Source organism: Quercus robur, chromosome 4 (assembly GCF_932294415.1).
Source record: "Quercus robur chromosome 4, dhQueRobu3.1, whole genome shotgun sequence".
NCBI classification, from domain to species: domain Eukaryota; kingdom Viridiplantae; phylum Streptophyta; class Magnoliopsida; order Fagales; family Fagaceae; genus Quercus; species Quercus robur.
The window spans coordinates 49,281,265-49,297,723 of record NC_065537.1 but is presented as its reverse complement, the minus strand read 5'-3'; the positions used below and the strand labels follow the sequence as shown (position 1 = coordinate 49,297,723).

At 33.8% G+C, this 16,459-nt stretch overlaps 2 protein-coding genes and 2 pseudogenes across 10 annotated transcripts in view; 2 read left to right on the top strand and 2 right to left on the bottom strand.

Moving 5' to 3' along the window:
- LOC126722699 (protein SUPPRESSOR OF K(+) TRANSPORT GROWTH DEFECT 1-like) overlaps nt 1-9,096 on the top strand; it is a 55,704-nt gene extending 46,608 nt beyond the window's left edge. Inside the window, exons 5-10 of the mRNA XM_050425855.1 lie at nt 6,719-6,780; nt 7,575-7,643; nt 7,741-7,815; nt 7,888-8,001; nt 8,090-8,245; nt 8,698-9,096. Coding sequence (XP_050281812.1) covers nt 6,719-6,780; nt 7,575-7,643; nt 7,741-7,815; nt 7,888-8,001; nt 8,090-8,245; nt 8,698-8,823 — 602 coding nt within the window. The 3' untranslated portion in view covers nt 8,824-9,096. The remainder of the gene's footprint in view (nt 1-6,718; nt 6,781-7,574; nt 7,644-7,740; nt 7,816-7,887; nt 8,002-8,089; nt 8,246-8,697) is intronic.
- LOC126722698 (uncharacterized) overlaps nt 1-16,459 on the bottom strand; it is a 76,722-nt gene that overhangs the window by 17,225 nt on the left and 43,038 nt on the right. The window lies entirely within an intron of this gene.
- LOC126722701 (organelle RRM domain-containing protein 1, chloroplastic-like) overlaps nt 1-16,459 on the bottom strand; it is a 53,245-nt pseudogene that overhangs the window by 25,092 nt on the left and 11,694 nt on the right.
- Nucleotides 2,350-6,729, top strand: LOC126722702 (protein SUPPRESSOR OF K(+) TRANSPORT GROWTH DEFECT 1-like; annotated as a pseudogene).

Genomic DNA, 16,459 nt, shown 5'->3' with positions numbered 1-16,459 from the left:
TCGCCTCCGACGCCTCGACGTGCTGCCGCGACCCGCGGCGCCGCCCCTCAGGCCTCCCTCAAGGTATTTTACACTTTACTTCTCTCTTTTTCAAGGCAATGGAGATTTGATTATCTACTCTGCATGGATTTTACAGTTCTATGTATACTGTTAAGCACGTCGATAGCTTCCTCTAGGATCTAACAAACTTCTAACTACTCGAATAAATACATTACAAATCTGCATCAGCGTAACTAATCTTGGTAGCAAATGCGTAACCTACTAACAGCAACACTAACTAACTGTTCTCTATTCTTTTTTAGTAAGCGTATTTGATTTTGTTTTTTCTTTTTTCACTTTGCAGCTCAAGGATCTGTTTGGAATCTCCTTAAATTCCTTAAATTCCTGGGTATGATACATTTAATCAATTAATTTCATATCTTACTCATTGATCATTGTGGTCAACTTCTTTTTTCTTCATTTTTTTTTACTCTCTCATTTAGTTGACTAAACATTGTTTTGATTATTGTCTTAGAAATCGATCAAATAAATGAATTGAAGCTTCTTCACGACAAATCCAAAAAACTTTTATGTCGCATGTGCGAAGTGTTAGCAGGTTTGAATTTTCAACAACTAGAAAATGGTAAGGTTATTGAAGCCATCATCATAGCTGTCAAGCGAGGGAGAGTTGAGTTTGCTACTGAAATACTGAAAGTATTTCCTGAACTTGCATGGTCTGTTGAAAAATCCACGGGACGAAACATATTTATGCTTGCCGTTCTTTATCGTCAGGATGAAGTATTTTGCTTTCTATGCAAATCTCCTGCAAAGAACTCAATATTGGCTGAAGTAGATTTTGATTCAAATAGCATATTACATATTGCAGCGATGTTAGAGCCTTCCGCTAGGCCTAATAAAGCTCCAGGCGCAGCTTTGCTTATGCAAAGAGAAGTACAATGGTTTAAGGTAATATCTCTCACTATATATATATATATATATATAATTTCAATGATGAGTTGTTTTCAATTCTTTCTTGGTTTTATGATTAATATTTGTCACTTTATATATATATCTGACACTCTTGGAAAACTCTATTCTAAACTGGTTAACTAAAGAGCCATTTAAAGGTGGGAAAGTGTGAGTGAATGTGACTAATTAAAGATCCACGTAATTGTCAGAATGTGAGAGAGATCTACTGTGAGAAGTGCGACTTCAATATCCTACAAATACGATAAAGAAAATGAACGGAAATGAGATACTTAAAAAGGAAAAAAAAAAAAAAAATCATAAAAGGACAAATACGAAATGGAAGAGAGTAAAAGGTTGGGTGATTACATATTCTAATTCGTATTAAAAAAAAGTCATTAAATTGTTAAATTAAAATAATTTAATTTAATGTACAGAATATAATAAGTGGTATGTTTTATAATTGAACTATCTATAACTACAAATATGGTGATATATAGTATAGGGAGTTAATAATAATTATGATGATTGTATTTATATCTTAAAATATAGTCTTTTATGAGGTTTGTTATAATAAACGCAGGAGGTGGAGAGAGTTGTCCATCCTTCCACATTAGAACGTAGAAACAAAAATGATCAAACACCTAGACAATTGTTTATTGAGAGCCACAAAGAGTTGATGAAAGAAGGAGAAAATTGGATGAAGGGAGTAGCAAATTCTTGCACAGTGGTAGGTGCTCTAATTGTTACCATCATGTTTGCAGCAGCAATTACCGTACCAGGTGGCAATAAACAAGAATCAGGCTTGCCAATGTTCTTAAATGTGAAGGTGTTTATGCTCTTTATAATATCTAATGCGCTGTCTCTACTTTTTGCCTCAATTTCATTGTTGACGTTTCTCAGCTTCACATCATCATCAAGTTATAAAGATGAAGATTTCTATCAATCTTTACCCAAAAAGATGATGATAGGCATTTCCACCCTTATCATCTCCATAGCAACCATGATGATAACCTTTTGTGCTTCCCTTTCTATTATTCTGAAAGGAAAATCATCAGTGATCATTCCTGTCATTTGCCTTGCTAGTGTTCCAGTCGCACTATTTGCATGGATGCAATTGCGCCTTCTCATTGACATGATCAAGTTAACTTATGGATCAAGGATCGTAGACAGGAAAGAAAAGTACTCTCCTCTAGTATAGGGTGATGCCAAAAATGATTATTTTTACTTTGCTTTGAAGGATAACTGATGAACTTTTCTCTTGTGATGCATATTGTGTGTATTTTCCTTTTTAGACCTTTTTATCTTAAATCAAATAAATCAGAACTCCATTATGTATTTTCTCTCTTTATATTATCTATATTCGTTTTCTAATTTATTTATTTATTTTGACCAAGAATAGTATATTTCCTAATCCAGTAAGAGCCCGTTTGATAGGTTGCTTACCCGAGAATTCAAGTTTAGGAATTGTGATAGAGTAGTTTGAGTGTGTATAATATCATTACCAAAAAGAAATCATTGGAGGGTCGAACTTAGTATTGGATTTTGGGTTCTAGGGGGTAGGAGTGGTGGTTTGAAACTAGTTTGAGTGTTATTTTTTGTGGCTTTGATTTCTATGCATTTATTGTAAGTAAAATATGTATAGCAATTTTAAGGAGCACGCGATAGAGTATGTGAAGCAGGTAGTTTAGGAGGATGATGCCGGAAACTATAGCAAAGCATTTCCGCTCTATATGAATGCATTAGAGTACTTTAGGACCCATTTGAAGTATGAGAAGAATCCGAAGATTAAGGAAACGATTACTCAGAAATGTATGGAATATTTAAAGAGGGCAGAGGAGATAAGGACCATTCTCGATAATGGGGGAAGTGGGCCTGCACCCAGTGGTGATGCAACAATTGCTAGCCAACCAAAGACAAAGTCGAAGGGAGGAGTGGGGAAAGATGCAGAGGATCCGGAGCAAGCAAAGCTTAGGGCTGGCCTTGATTCTGTGATAATCAGGGAGAAACCAAACGTGAAGTGGAGTGACGTGGCTGGGCTTGAGAGTGCCAAACAGGCATTGCAAGAGGCTGTAATACTGCCTGTGAAGTTTCCCCAATTTTTTACTGGTTAGTTCCTCAATCATTATTTTTAAGTTTTGGGTTATTTGCTTTTAGTTTTCTTGCTGAATCTTGGCATGCTTTCAATGTGAATAAGCTTGATTTGGTTTATGGTGACACTTGATAACTTATGAATATTCAAAAATATGCCACTGGTACCATAAATTCAAGTTTATCAGTTGCAGAGATTGTATGCTCCAATTGTATTACTCAGAATTTCTTACTTTCAAGCTCTGCTTTTGCAATGGAAACTGTACAAATAAATCCCACCAGAAACAACTGAAAATATGTATGGAGAAGACATGTTGTAGACTTGTACAATAAACAGCTCATGTCAAACAACAAAGCAAAATTCTTATAGTTAATTGGGTTTATGTTCTGTCAGTTGAATTCAAAAAGGCTCAAATATTGGCCTTTGATGGCCCACTGTATCAGCCTAATTCTGAACATGAAAGAATCAGCTGAGTTTAGAGAAGGTAGAAAGGATATTTTAAGAGTTTTTGTTGCCATTGCTTCACTGATCTTATAGATTTTGGACGGTGTATCTTCCAGTTGATCTTCCAATTGTAAAGATACATATCAAGTAATAATATCAACTATAATAAGTTTTAAGACCCATTTGAAAACCTTTTGCATATCAAGTTTCTTTCTAAAGTTTGAGGGGTTTACATTGCTTCAATATGTGAGGCACACTACTTAGCCATGAGCTCAGATTCAGACCATCCCTTGCACCTGGCTGTGAATAAAAAATTATTATAGCTGTCTGCTTGACAGTAGAATTTATGGCAATGGAGGATAAACATTCTACTTGGTATTAATAAAAAGCAAAATGCTATTTGGCACATTTACTATTTGTCATACGTGCCAATGTATGGATGCTGAAGACTTTCTAAACATAATTTGCATCAAGAACTTGATTTTCCATTCCTAATAAACAGTGGGATTTGAACTGTCTACATTAAGAAGAGTCAAAGAGACATTATCATTTAATGCTTAAATCTGGAAGATTCATGAACCGGCAATCTACTTCCAGGCCATTTTCTGCAGTATTTCCTTCCGGAGCAACTAATATAAATATCATGTCACATATGGTACATCTTGATAATAAAAGAATCATTTGATCTCTTTTTCAGGGAAGAGAAAACCGTGGAGGGCTTTTCTATTATATGGTCCACCTGGAACTGGGAAGTCCTTTTTAGCGAAGGCAGTGGCAACAGAAGCAGATTCAACTTTCTTTAGGTAAAAATTTGACCAATAGATAGCAAGTGACTAGACTAAAATAGCAGATAAACAACTATAGATGGCAAGTTTTTGAACTACAATAGCAGATTTTAGAACTAAGGCTATACTTACTGCCAATGACACTTAATTGTGAGTTGTATATTTGAAATCTATGTGATCATCGATCTTAGTTGTTCTTCTTCTCCTTCTTTGAGTTTTGCCGCATAACTTTTTTTTTTTTTTTTTTTAATATATATATCTAAGAACCATTTGATCTCTTATGCTTATTTTTTAATAATATTTTACAATATCAGTTTCATGGTTTAAATTGTGCAATGCACTGAGATGTAAGCGATGAATGTTTGGAAGTAGAATAACTGAAAGGGTACCTGGTTTTATGGCCCTTGACAGGCAAATATTCATGATGACTTTACAAGAGAGTAGCAAGATCCACACTAGTTAATTGGAAGCCTTTAGATTTCCAAGAAAATGATATCCTTCCATTATGTTAGATTACATTTGGATACACGAATCAATTCCTTTAAATGGTATAGTCATTAGTTTATTTTACAATAATAAATGAGTTCACCTTAATTACTATGAAATAGTTTAGGAAAACTCCAATATGCTCATTCAAATGCTATGAAGGACACAATATCTTTTTTTGTTTACCAAACTATAGGTCTGGATTTTAAATTTTGATGGTATTGAGAGGATGCTGGATATATAGGTTTCTTATTGATGAAAGATTAACATAATACACTACTAGTCTACTACACTTGCTCACTGCAATCCAGGATAATCTAAAATGTGGTACACCTTTGTTCTAATATCCAAATTTTCACAATCCAAAAGTTTCCTCCTTTTTTTCTCCCTTTTCTTTTTGAAAGAGGATAGTTTAAGTAATACGAAAATCTTATATGCATTATAGAGTTTCTGGAGAGAACCAGGCTAAAAATTATAAGGGTTTAACTTGAGGACAGCCTTGTCATATTTTAACTTCTAATGAAACATGTGTGTTGAGTATAAGTGTCATCATTCCATGTTCTGGGGTAGGTCATGTAATGTGTTCCCATACATCTTCTGTGTTCTAGTATGATCAATTTTCTAGGTAACTTAGTCTAAATGTTTAGATTATATGAGAGATTGCTATATTACTTAGAAATATGACCATGCAAGTATTGTAATATTGTTGCTTCCTAGGAGGATATAAACCTTTTATCCCTAGCAGCTGATCAACTATTTTATTGTTGAATTTCTACACTAGTTCCCATTTTTCCATTTGGTCTTCTATGAGGGGTGGGGTAAAAAAAAAAAAAAAAAAAAAAAAAAAAAAACAACAACAACAACAACAACAATGAAGGAAATGCATCAAGCTCGGAGATTTTGATTCTCTTCCAAAGAAATTTGACAAGAAATGTTATTTATGAATAAAATAAAATGCAAGAAGCCTACAAACTTGGTTAGGTTTCATTTGTGCATGGTCAACATGTCATTCTTATTCTCATCCATTTTCTGTTGATATGTTTCTTTTGTGCACTAATGCCTATATCTTAGTGATGATCTTTGTTTTCCATGCTTTTATTAGTGAATTATAGTTAAAAGGGGCTTGGTTAGGCTTATTTGTAAAGCAGGAAATTAGAACTTCTGTTCCAAATGAGCATATTAGAATGGAAGATTTTGAAGAACTTTGTTAGTGGACCATGATGCGATCTCCACTAAAACTTGCAAGATGCACACAAACCACGCAAGAATGTGTAATTTATACCTTGGAGAGTGAATGTAAGCATATGAGGATGCTCACTTCATATTTTGTTCCTTTTTCTCAGTCTTTTAATGACTTGGTAGAAAGGCAGCAAAGAAGTTTGCATTCAATGCCAATTACCTCATTGTGCTGTCAGCTGTGACTTCTCCTGTTTGTCAAATAGTATCATAAGAACATTGTTAAAAGGCAACAAGTCGGGATACTGATGTCCACTAAGTGAGATGACAGAAAAAAAATTATGAAATGTGGATTTAATGGATCAAAAATTCTTGCTTATACCTAACTTAAGATATTTGAGTTTCAGTGTGGTTGCGGTTCTTAATAAATTTTTTTTATATAGTTTTTTTCGTCTACTTCTTATATGGCTGGGGTTGACTACTTCACTTGATTTTTATTGTAATTGTCACGTCATTTAAGTGAATTTGAATTTCCAAATGCATGTATGATTTACACTTCCAGTTGTATGCCCATGGATGTAGATTTTTTTTTGTCTTTATATTAATGGAATGTTGCCAACACATGACGAGTGCTAGATGCTGTCAATACACAGTGTTTCGTCATCAGACCTTGTTTCAAAATGGATGGGTGAAAGCGAAAAGCTAGTCTCAAATCTTTTCCAAATGGCTGGTGATAATGCTCCTTCCATTATTTTCATTGACGAAATTGATTCCTTATGTGGCCAGTGAGGCAAAGGCAATGAGAGTGAAGCATCTCGACGTATCAAAACAGAACTTCTTGTACAGATGCAGGTATTTTGTGTTCACTGGAAGTGGATAAGAGCTTTGTTCCAAGCTTATCTTATACTAATACAACTGTCATACTTTGGTAGGTGATATGCAATATTTAAAAGTTTCCCTATCATCAATTGTTTTTTGTCCTGCATTTTCTTTCTCTCTTTTACTTTCCATAAGTGGTCCAGTTATTGTTTCAGTTGCTAAGCTATCTGTCTGTTACTTTAGGGAAAGATTGTAGAAGTCATATAAAGTTTCCCTATCTGTCTGCATTTTTCTTCTACTTATAGATTGGTGCATGGGCCTTATTGGGATGTAGTTAATTTTGTTACAAAGGCAGTCTGTACCTGTGTCAGTTGACTATCAAGCATTCTCCTAGTTATTGCCGAGTTTTTTAGGCCATGGCCCATATGAAAAGCAGGTTCCATTTCACATTTTCCTCATGCTCACTCAAATTCTGGCCATAGGATCTCTTCCCTGTTTTCACACTAATCCATCTTATGGTATTGAAATATGCAAACTGTTGCAATGGCTAGTGATCGAACTCCTACCACCAGATAATTCTCCAATTTGAACTCTCAATAGCTGAGTCTGGAGTGTATAGTCTGACCTGGATTGAAGACATAGATCCCTTCCTACTCTATGTTCTTGCATTCTTGGTGCATCATCTTAAGCCCACATCTCTTTTGTCTTATTCCCTACTACTATTATCTTTAACCTGCATTAGTTCTTAACTACATTAAACAGTGATTGTTGCCTTTGGTTTTTCTACTGTTAATCTTCAAATGGAAATTTTCTTTAACACATTTCAGGGTGTAGGCAGCGATGATCAGAAAGTTCTAGTTCTTGCCGCCACGAATACTCCATTTGCTTTGGATCAGGTAAGAAAACTCTGATCCATTGGACCTAAGTTATAGCTAAAAAGAGTTTTACGACCTTCATTGCTTTGGGGTTGAGACTAAGGAAAATTAAATACAGGCCATCCGTAGGCGTTTCGATAAGCGAATTTACATCCCTCTCCCAGATTTGAAGGCAAGGCAGCACATGTTTAAGGTACTGTGGTTTTGGTAGAGCCATAGTAATTGATTCTTTTGGAGCTTATGATTTGTTTAATATCCTCAACAGGTTTTTTATTTAATCAGGTCCATCTTGGAGACTCCTCATAACTTAACTGAAAGTGATTTTGAGCATTTAGCTCACAAAACAGAAGGATTTTCAGGTTCAGACATAGCTGTTTGTGTAAGTGTCCAGTTTACATTAGTTTCTGGCATCCCTTTTGAGTGATTATATGGCTGAAAGCTGTTAGCTACCTCCTGTCTTTTGATAGGTTAAAGACGTTCTATTTGAACCTGTTCGTCAAACCCGTGATGCAAAATTCTTCAAAAAGAACTCTAGTGACATGTGGGTCCCTTCCGAACCTACTGAACGAGGAGCTGTTCAGGTTACCTTGCAGGAACTTGATGCACAAGGCCTAGCTTCAAAGGTAAGTATTGGGCAGGAAACTGTTTTATTTATTATTATTATTAATGGACACTGCATAAAGCTCTAGACCAGAAATCATTGCCAAAATTATCACTATAATCATGTTTAGTGCTAGGTATCAATAACTTACCTAATAGAATTATTAAAGACTTATTCAATGCTTTAACTTATGTAGTTAGTCAATTTCGGAAAAGTAGGGCTGAAGAAAAAAGTGGAAAAGAGAAGGGGGGATGGGGGTGGGAGAGAGATTTAAAAAGTGCATGCCTCTATCTTATGTGCCTCATTCAATTTCATTGATGCACATTCAATGATGATTTTCTCTTCCATCAAAATTACACAATTCTATGGAGGAAGGTCAATTTGTGGTATTTCTTTTCTAGCCTCATTCATCCTCTTCTTTTAATTTATATAATGACTTGAATGTAACTGGCTCTGGGAATGTATGACTTGCAGATCCAGCCACCACCAATCACAAGAGCAGATTTTGATAAAGTACTTGCAAGACAGAAGCCAACTGTAAGTAAAGCTGATCTTGAGGTGCATGAGAGATTCACGGAGGAGTTTGGGGAAGAAGGCTGATTGCTTGTGTTTGAACACAAGGACTGATTAACCATTTGTACAGGTAAAACCACTAGTACTATAGGTAAATGAAATACGTATATATAGTCATCAACATAGCTTGTAATAGAAAGTTCAGCATCTTGTTAAGAGAACACCGTGCCATATTGTTTCAACCTTTCTCTGTCTGTCTCACCAGAAAAGGAAGAGGTGGAAAGCTCTTAATTGATGTACAGTGTTACTGGTGATAGTTTCCATAATCAATAATGATTGATAATCTTACCATTTTTTTCCCATCTGGTTATGATCTCCTACCAGTTTGCCACTAGATGTTCATTTGAAACAATATCCTAGCTGCTGCTGGTACCAAATTTGTAATTAACCAACGATGAACATCTAAAATAGACATAGAAAACAAGTTGCTATATGATATCGTTAATGAAAATTAGCAAATGATGACAGCTAAATAAATTTACAGTATTATGAAAGAACTACTGTGATACTATCTTATTGATTATGCCCCAGGGCACTGCCATTAAAAGCAAGGTAACCTAAGGATAAAACTCTTATGTTTGGAATGGAGGGAGAGAAGGAAGGTGTTCTGGAGTCATGGAGTTCACCTCTGCGAACCTTTGTAAAATTAAGTACAAATGGTAGTAGCTAAAGGCTCCCCTGGACATGCTCCAGGTGAGCTTATCTGGGACAAAAATGGTAATTGGATAAAGTGTTTTTCCTTCTCTACTTAGGACTTACTTTCAGTGTTCAGGCTGAACTCTGGGCTATTGGCTATAGACTACCAACTTTTGTGGCGAATGGATTATTGCAACATTCTATTACATAATGATAAATTATATACATTTAAAAATATTTTTCCAGTCAATATAAATATTTTTCTTTCCAGCAAAAGATCAAATGCTTAAAAATAAAATTAGTAAGAATTTTTTTATTTTTCACAACTATTAGCATGACATGTGATTCGTGTATACTAAAAGTAATGTCAATAATGAATTCATGTGAGAAAAAAAAAATGTCAAATAACACATTGTAACCTTAACAACATCTGGAAGATATTATCACAGATAGCACCCCTAGCAGAGTCTTGAAAGGTATAGTTAAAAATAAAAAATATAAATAACAATATAAATAAATAAACCGTAAAGCTTGACATAATGATACTAATGAATAGTCCCAAAGGCAACTTCAATCTGAAATCTAGGTCCTGCATTCACTGCACACCTCAAACAAAAATCTACTTTGTTTTCAAGTTGAGCTTACTTGACTACAGAAGAAATTGCTTGTTGCTTTATGTAATTAGTATTTGATATTTAGCGTGATGCATACACGATATAATTTTATTCTGAAACATTTTGTAGAAATTTTCTTATAATCCATATATAGTACTCAATTGTGGAGTTAATTATATAACGGACAACAATAAGAACAAGAAAAAAAAAATTAAAGAAACAGAGATAAAAAAAATTATTTAATTGGTATATTATGAATGAAAACGTACTCCTTGAGTGAACCAATTAATCCTTCCATTGGTTAGTGTTACACCAATTAAATAATTATCGGAGTGTAATCTTAAGATAATAATAAAACGAAAAAGCAATTAAAAGCACTAGTAGAAAATGGAACAACTAGTTAGATGGTAGAACCATTATTGGAAGAATCAACGGGATCAATTATAACAAGTGACACAATTATATTCCGTAAATGCAACTCTCATTATTTCATGATTTCAACTAAGTTCATAACTGTTTTATTTTTTCAAGAAATTTTTTTAAGGGTAATTAACTAATTATACTCCCTTCCCTTGAGGTTTGAAGAAAATAACAATCCCTCCTTTCTATTTATATTAGTAAATATTCTAAATTTCTATGAAATTTTCTTTATGAAAGTTTAACCATTATTAGTAAAAACATAAAGAAATTTGTTGATAATAATGCAAAGTTTATCAAAAACCAAAATACTTGCAACAGCAAATCTCTCCACAACCCAATGACAAACTAAAAAATAAGAAAAAAGTCATACTAATTTTAAAATAATCTTCAATTAAAAATTTAAAATAGTGGATTTTAATTTTGAAATAGATGATAATTTTGGAAACCTACCTTTAAGCAAATGATATGTTAATAGGCAACATTATTAACATTAATTTAATAGAGTTTGATTAAATGGATGTCAAAAAGGGAATTTCATTTCCCCCTTAAGGTTTAAGGTGAAGTGTCATTTCCCAACACCTTAAAGGAGGGGAGTGTAATTACCTCTAGTTTTTATTATACATATATTGAGTTACAAAATATTTCATTTGCATCTTGATTTGTTTTTGAAGTATTTTGGTTTCAAATCTACAATATATAGGGTCTGTTTGGGATCCATTTATTTTGCTGAAACTAAAAACTTTTGTTGAAACTGAAAACTTTTGCTGAAAGTACTGTAGATAAAGGTAAAAGTTAAATGAAATAGTACCATGGAATCTATGAATAGTACCAAAAAATGCAATGAGACCCATGAATAGTAGCAAAAATAAACTGAATAGTAAAATAAGTTGGCTTTTTAAGCTAGAGCCAAATGCACAAATGATAAGAAAGTGGTATAAACAAAAAGAAGAAAAAATCAAACTTTACTATCACACATTTTTTATTCCCCCCCCCCCCCCCCCCCCTCCACACACAAATTCTTGACTTTGTCACTTATGTGGATATCAATAAAATGTGGACATTGTGCATGAAATTATGGACATTGTGGTTGTGTTTGGCATTAGCTGAAAAATGTAGTTTTTTTTTAACTAATTAGCTTATTTTTGTTACTATTCATGGGTCCCATTGCACTTTTTGGTATTATTCATGAGTCTTACTGTACTATTTCAACTAGCTTTTAGCTTTATCTACAGTACTTTTAGCAAAAATAAATTCAGTTTCAACTAAATAAGTTGTTTCCAAACGGACGCGCTATGTGTATGGAGTGTATATTAATAAGTATGATGGAAGAAGAGTTGTACTTTTACCATTGCTTTTTTGTTTTTTTTAAAGAAAGACAAAGCCATGAAAAATGAGCTATTCTAAATGAACCTTATGTTATATGTCACTTTGTTTCCTATCAAAATTCTAGATGAGGATGACAAATTAATTTCATGGCAATAAAAATCAAGAGGTATTATTCGTCATGTGCCTTTTCTCTAGCCAATGGCTAACCTATGATTGGCACTCCATGGCTTAGGTTATCAATCACTGAATTCCACCCAGCAGTGGCTAAGAAATGCTCCAATTGCTTTGTGTGACAGAATTTCCAACTGGGGTGCCCAGTTATTCATTAGCAAGCCCCATTTGCTTTTCCTTATCAGTTTTCAAATCCTTCTAGCAACAAGTATGCTCTGAATTCACCATTTATGTCAAAACCAATAGGTGTCCTAATGATCCAAATGAATGGCATTCCACTCTCTTCGAAAGCAATAGCAGGTTCTATGATCATTTGGGAAGCACCAATTGTGTTTTAGAACCGAAACCTCTTGATGCTAGTTCAGCCATTCTATGCTTTGTTCTACCGATGACCAAGCTTTTTTTTCCAAATTTTTTGGCTGATAATACATGTATCATAGATTTAGTGGGAGATGAAATCATGGCTTGAGGAAGTACAAGACCAATAGCCCAAACTGCTAGCTTTATATATTTTCTCAAAACTTCCAATCCTAGAGGTTCAAGTTCTTCTACTATATTACAAAACCACCCATAAGAACTAAAAGAAAGTGATAAGTGATAACTATGACTGAACAAACCTTAGTGGGATTAATTTAGCCAAGATTAATGGGCTAAAAGGATAACTACAAAATTAACCCTAACTGTTTTTAATATGCCCATATGCTTGATTGTAATTCCATTTCTAAATTAAATCATAGATGTTTAGTGGAAAATATTAAAATGATTATATAATCAATAAATTAATTTGTAAAAATCCTAATGAAGTCTGATAGAATTAATTTTTTTTTTTTTTTTATATCTTTTGTAAGATTTGTGTTTGTAAAAATAAAAATATGTTTATGAGTACAACAATATTTTTTTTTTTTTTTTTTTATGTTTATGTTTATACTCTAGGAATTCAATCCATGTTGGTGAGCATCTGCTTACTCTGTTCCATATGAACATGTACCCTTTATTATGAGTAATGGGACATAATTCAAAGAACTAGGAGTCAATGCCTTGTGCCACATTGTAATGTGTGTTATTTATCTCTTTTAGTTTTTACAATGTGTTGATTTTTTATTGTTAGATTGTCATTGTATCATAGGTTTCACATTACTAGGGTCTAATGCTAATTGTGACCCATTTCATTATCTTGCTTTTTTGACCTACGTTGGGTCATCTACGGTTGGGGAAGGTAAGAAAGGACACATTTAATGCTTGTGATTTGGTTATTTTTAATCGGGTAAAATAATAATTTTTCCTTTTAAAAGTTTAGACTTTGGAAGAACATTGTGTGTTTTATGTATTTGGGATTTGCATTCTTCTAACCTTTTTTTTTTTTATTTTTTTATATTTTTTTATGGTTGAATTTTAGTTCAAATCATTTTGAAAAAAATTCATATCAAGCCATCAACTAAGGAAGGCCTTTGGTGTGAGAGTACTAATGCATTATATTATTTAGGCAGTAGGAGTTTCATACATTCTTTTACAAGTCTTACAACAGTTTCTATTCTAATTTGTTATGGTAAATTATAACCCTATAATTTTGGGGCAGTCCAAATAAAATCCTACAATGTCAAAAGTACCAAGTTAAACCTTAAATTTTTAAATGTAAAAATACCATTTTGGTCCTTATATTTTGAGGTCATAGTCAATTGGTCCTAATAACATTTTTAGATTGTTTTTAATTATATAAAAAGGAGTAGTAGTTGAAGTTGAAACCAAAATAAAGGAAAACATAAATAAAATCAACTCAAATGTGGACTTTACTTAGCTCCTAATGGCTCTAGAGGTAGGTTCGGAAGTATCTTGTATGTATATGTGTGTGTGTGTATATTAAATAAATTAATTTGTAAAAAGCCTAATAAATTCACATATAGAAAGAATTAGTTTTTTTTGTTTTATTTTTTATTTTTTAAGATATGTAGTTGGAGAAAGAAAAATATGTTTATGAGGACAATAATATTTTTTTGTTTATGTTGATGTTATTGTTGCATTTATTAAATGCTATCTTTAGGAAAAAGTTTAATTTTTAATTTTTTTTTATATAAAATTAGAAAGAAGTTTTAGATGTTATATACCTACAATGCTTTTATATTTTTGGGTAAATTAAAAAGTTGGTCTCTTTCCTTCACACTATATTTCAAATTAGTGTCTAACCTTTCAATTGAGTTAATTTGGTCTCTAACCTTTGCAATGCCATGTCAATTTAGTCCCCGATGTTATCCTTTGGATGGAAAAAACTAATGTGTCAAATGAAACAATAAAAAAAATTAAAAAATTAAAATAAAAATTGTACCACCACATTAGATTTAAAAAAAAAAAAAAAACTAAATTAAAACTAAGACACGTGAAATCTAACCACCAACCAAATTCATCTCCATCTCCTCTCCCTCATCCTCAAGATCTCTTTTCCAGTGGCACCAAGTCTCTCTCCCGTATCCTTACTAACTTCATGTTTGGCTCCCTAGAAATTCAATGAAATTATGGCAATTGATTTTTGTTTTTCTTGAAGAATGATTTGGCTATGGAAGTTGAGATTGCTTTTGAATTTTTTGTTCAAACTCCTCCAAGTGGATATGTATAAACATGTATCAAAAACTCTTCTTTCTCTTTTTTTAAAATTTGTTATGTATTTCTATTTATTTTCACAAGCTCTTTAGACGAGACATTTGGGGCTTGTTTGGTTTCAAGGAGTTTTGAGTGATATGATCCAAAACTCATAACTAAGTTATCAAAACACATGGGACCCACACAAATTTTTTTGTTTGGCTTGATTTTCACACTGTGTTTCCATCACTCAAAACTCACAAATTTTGAGTTAGAGTGATGGAAACACAAAACAAGAATCTGGTGTTTTCAAAAACTGAGATACATAACTCAGTGGCACCATTGTAAATTTTCGAACTCTGTGGAGCCCACAGCTTTTGTGTTGTCATGTCAGCTCAGAGCTGTTACCATTGCAAATTCAAAGCGAAGACCATTTCTCTCTCACTTCCCTCAAAATATTTCAGCCAAAAATTTCCCCCCTTTCTCACTTCCCTCTCCATTTTCTTTTTCTCTTCTCTTCAGATTGGCTGATGGTGATGGTGGTGGTATGGGTTGCAGATGGGTTTTGCGTGGGGGTTGTGGCTATGTCTGGAGTTGGTGTGGAGGAGGCTTGAAGGCGATGGTAGCTGTGGGAGGTGGATCGTTGTTGGTTTGGTTTTAATTCCTAGGTCATTTCAATCATTGATGGCCCTGAGTCATGGATCGTGGAGGCTGATATTGGCTGGGTTGGGTTTGAACCGATGTTGGCTGGGTTTGAACTGGTGGTGGGTCTTGCTTTGGTGTGGGTTTTGCTTCAGTGTTGGTTTTGCTTCGATTGGTTGTTGGCTGGGTTTGAATCGGTGATGGGTTTTGCTTCAATTGGGTGTTGGCTGGGTTTTGCTTCGGTGATGGGTTTTGCTTCGATTGCTTCAATGGGTTTTGCTTCGATTGCTTCAATGGGTTTTGCTTTAGTGTTGGCAATGGTGGTTCGGTGGTGGCTAGTGTTGGTTCAGTGGTAGGTTTGTGGTTCAGTGGTGGCTGGTGTTTCAGTGGTGGTAGTGGGTGGTTCCACGGTGTCTTAGTGGGAGAAGTAAAGCAGAAGAAGTGTTTTGGTTAATGAGATGCGGGTAGCAACAATAGTCAACACTCAGTAGTGTCAGTGGTGGGGTCCATGGTTTTGGGGAAATTTTGTAGAGATATGTAACTGAGAACTGAGTCCAAACATGTGTTTTGTAATTTTTAAGTGATGGTGAGGTTTGAGTAGGGAGTTATGAGTTTTGGGTTTGAGTTATGGATTTTGAAAATTGAGTTATGAAAACTTAGAGGCTGTTTGGATAGCCTATTTCCATAACTCAATTCTCTATTTCTATAACTCATAACTCAAAAATGGTGGGACTCATAGCAAAAAGGTTGTTTGGCAAACGATAACTCCGTTTCCATTACTCAATTCTCTAATTTTTGAGTTATGAGTTATGGAAACTGAAAATATATTTTGGCTGTTTTCAGTTTCCATAACTCATAACTCAATCAGTGGTGGGGTCCATGGTTTTGGGGAAATTTTGTAGAGATATGTAACTGAGAACTGAGTCCAAACATGTGTTTTGTAATTTTTAAGTGATGGTGAGGTTTGAGTAGGGAGTTATGAGTTTTGGGTTTAAGTTATGGATTTTGAAAATTGAGTTATGAAAACTTAGAGGCTGTTTGGATAGCCTATTTCCATAACTCAATTCTCTGTTTCTATAACTCATAACTCAAAAATGGTGGGACTCATAGCAAAAAGGTTGTTTGGCAAACGATAATTCTGTTTCCATTACTCAATTCTCTGATTTTTGAGTTATGAGTTATGGAAACTGAAAATATATTTTGGCTGTTTTCAGTTTCCATAACTCATAACTCAATGACATTTTTGTAATTAAACACACATGAGAGACCCACTAATCATAACT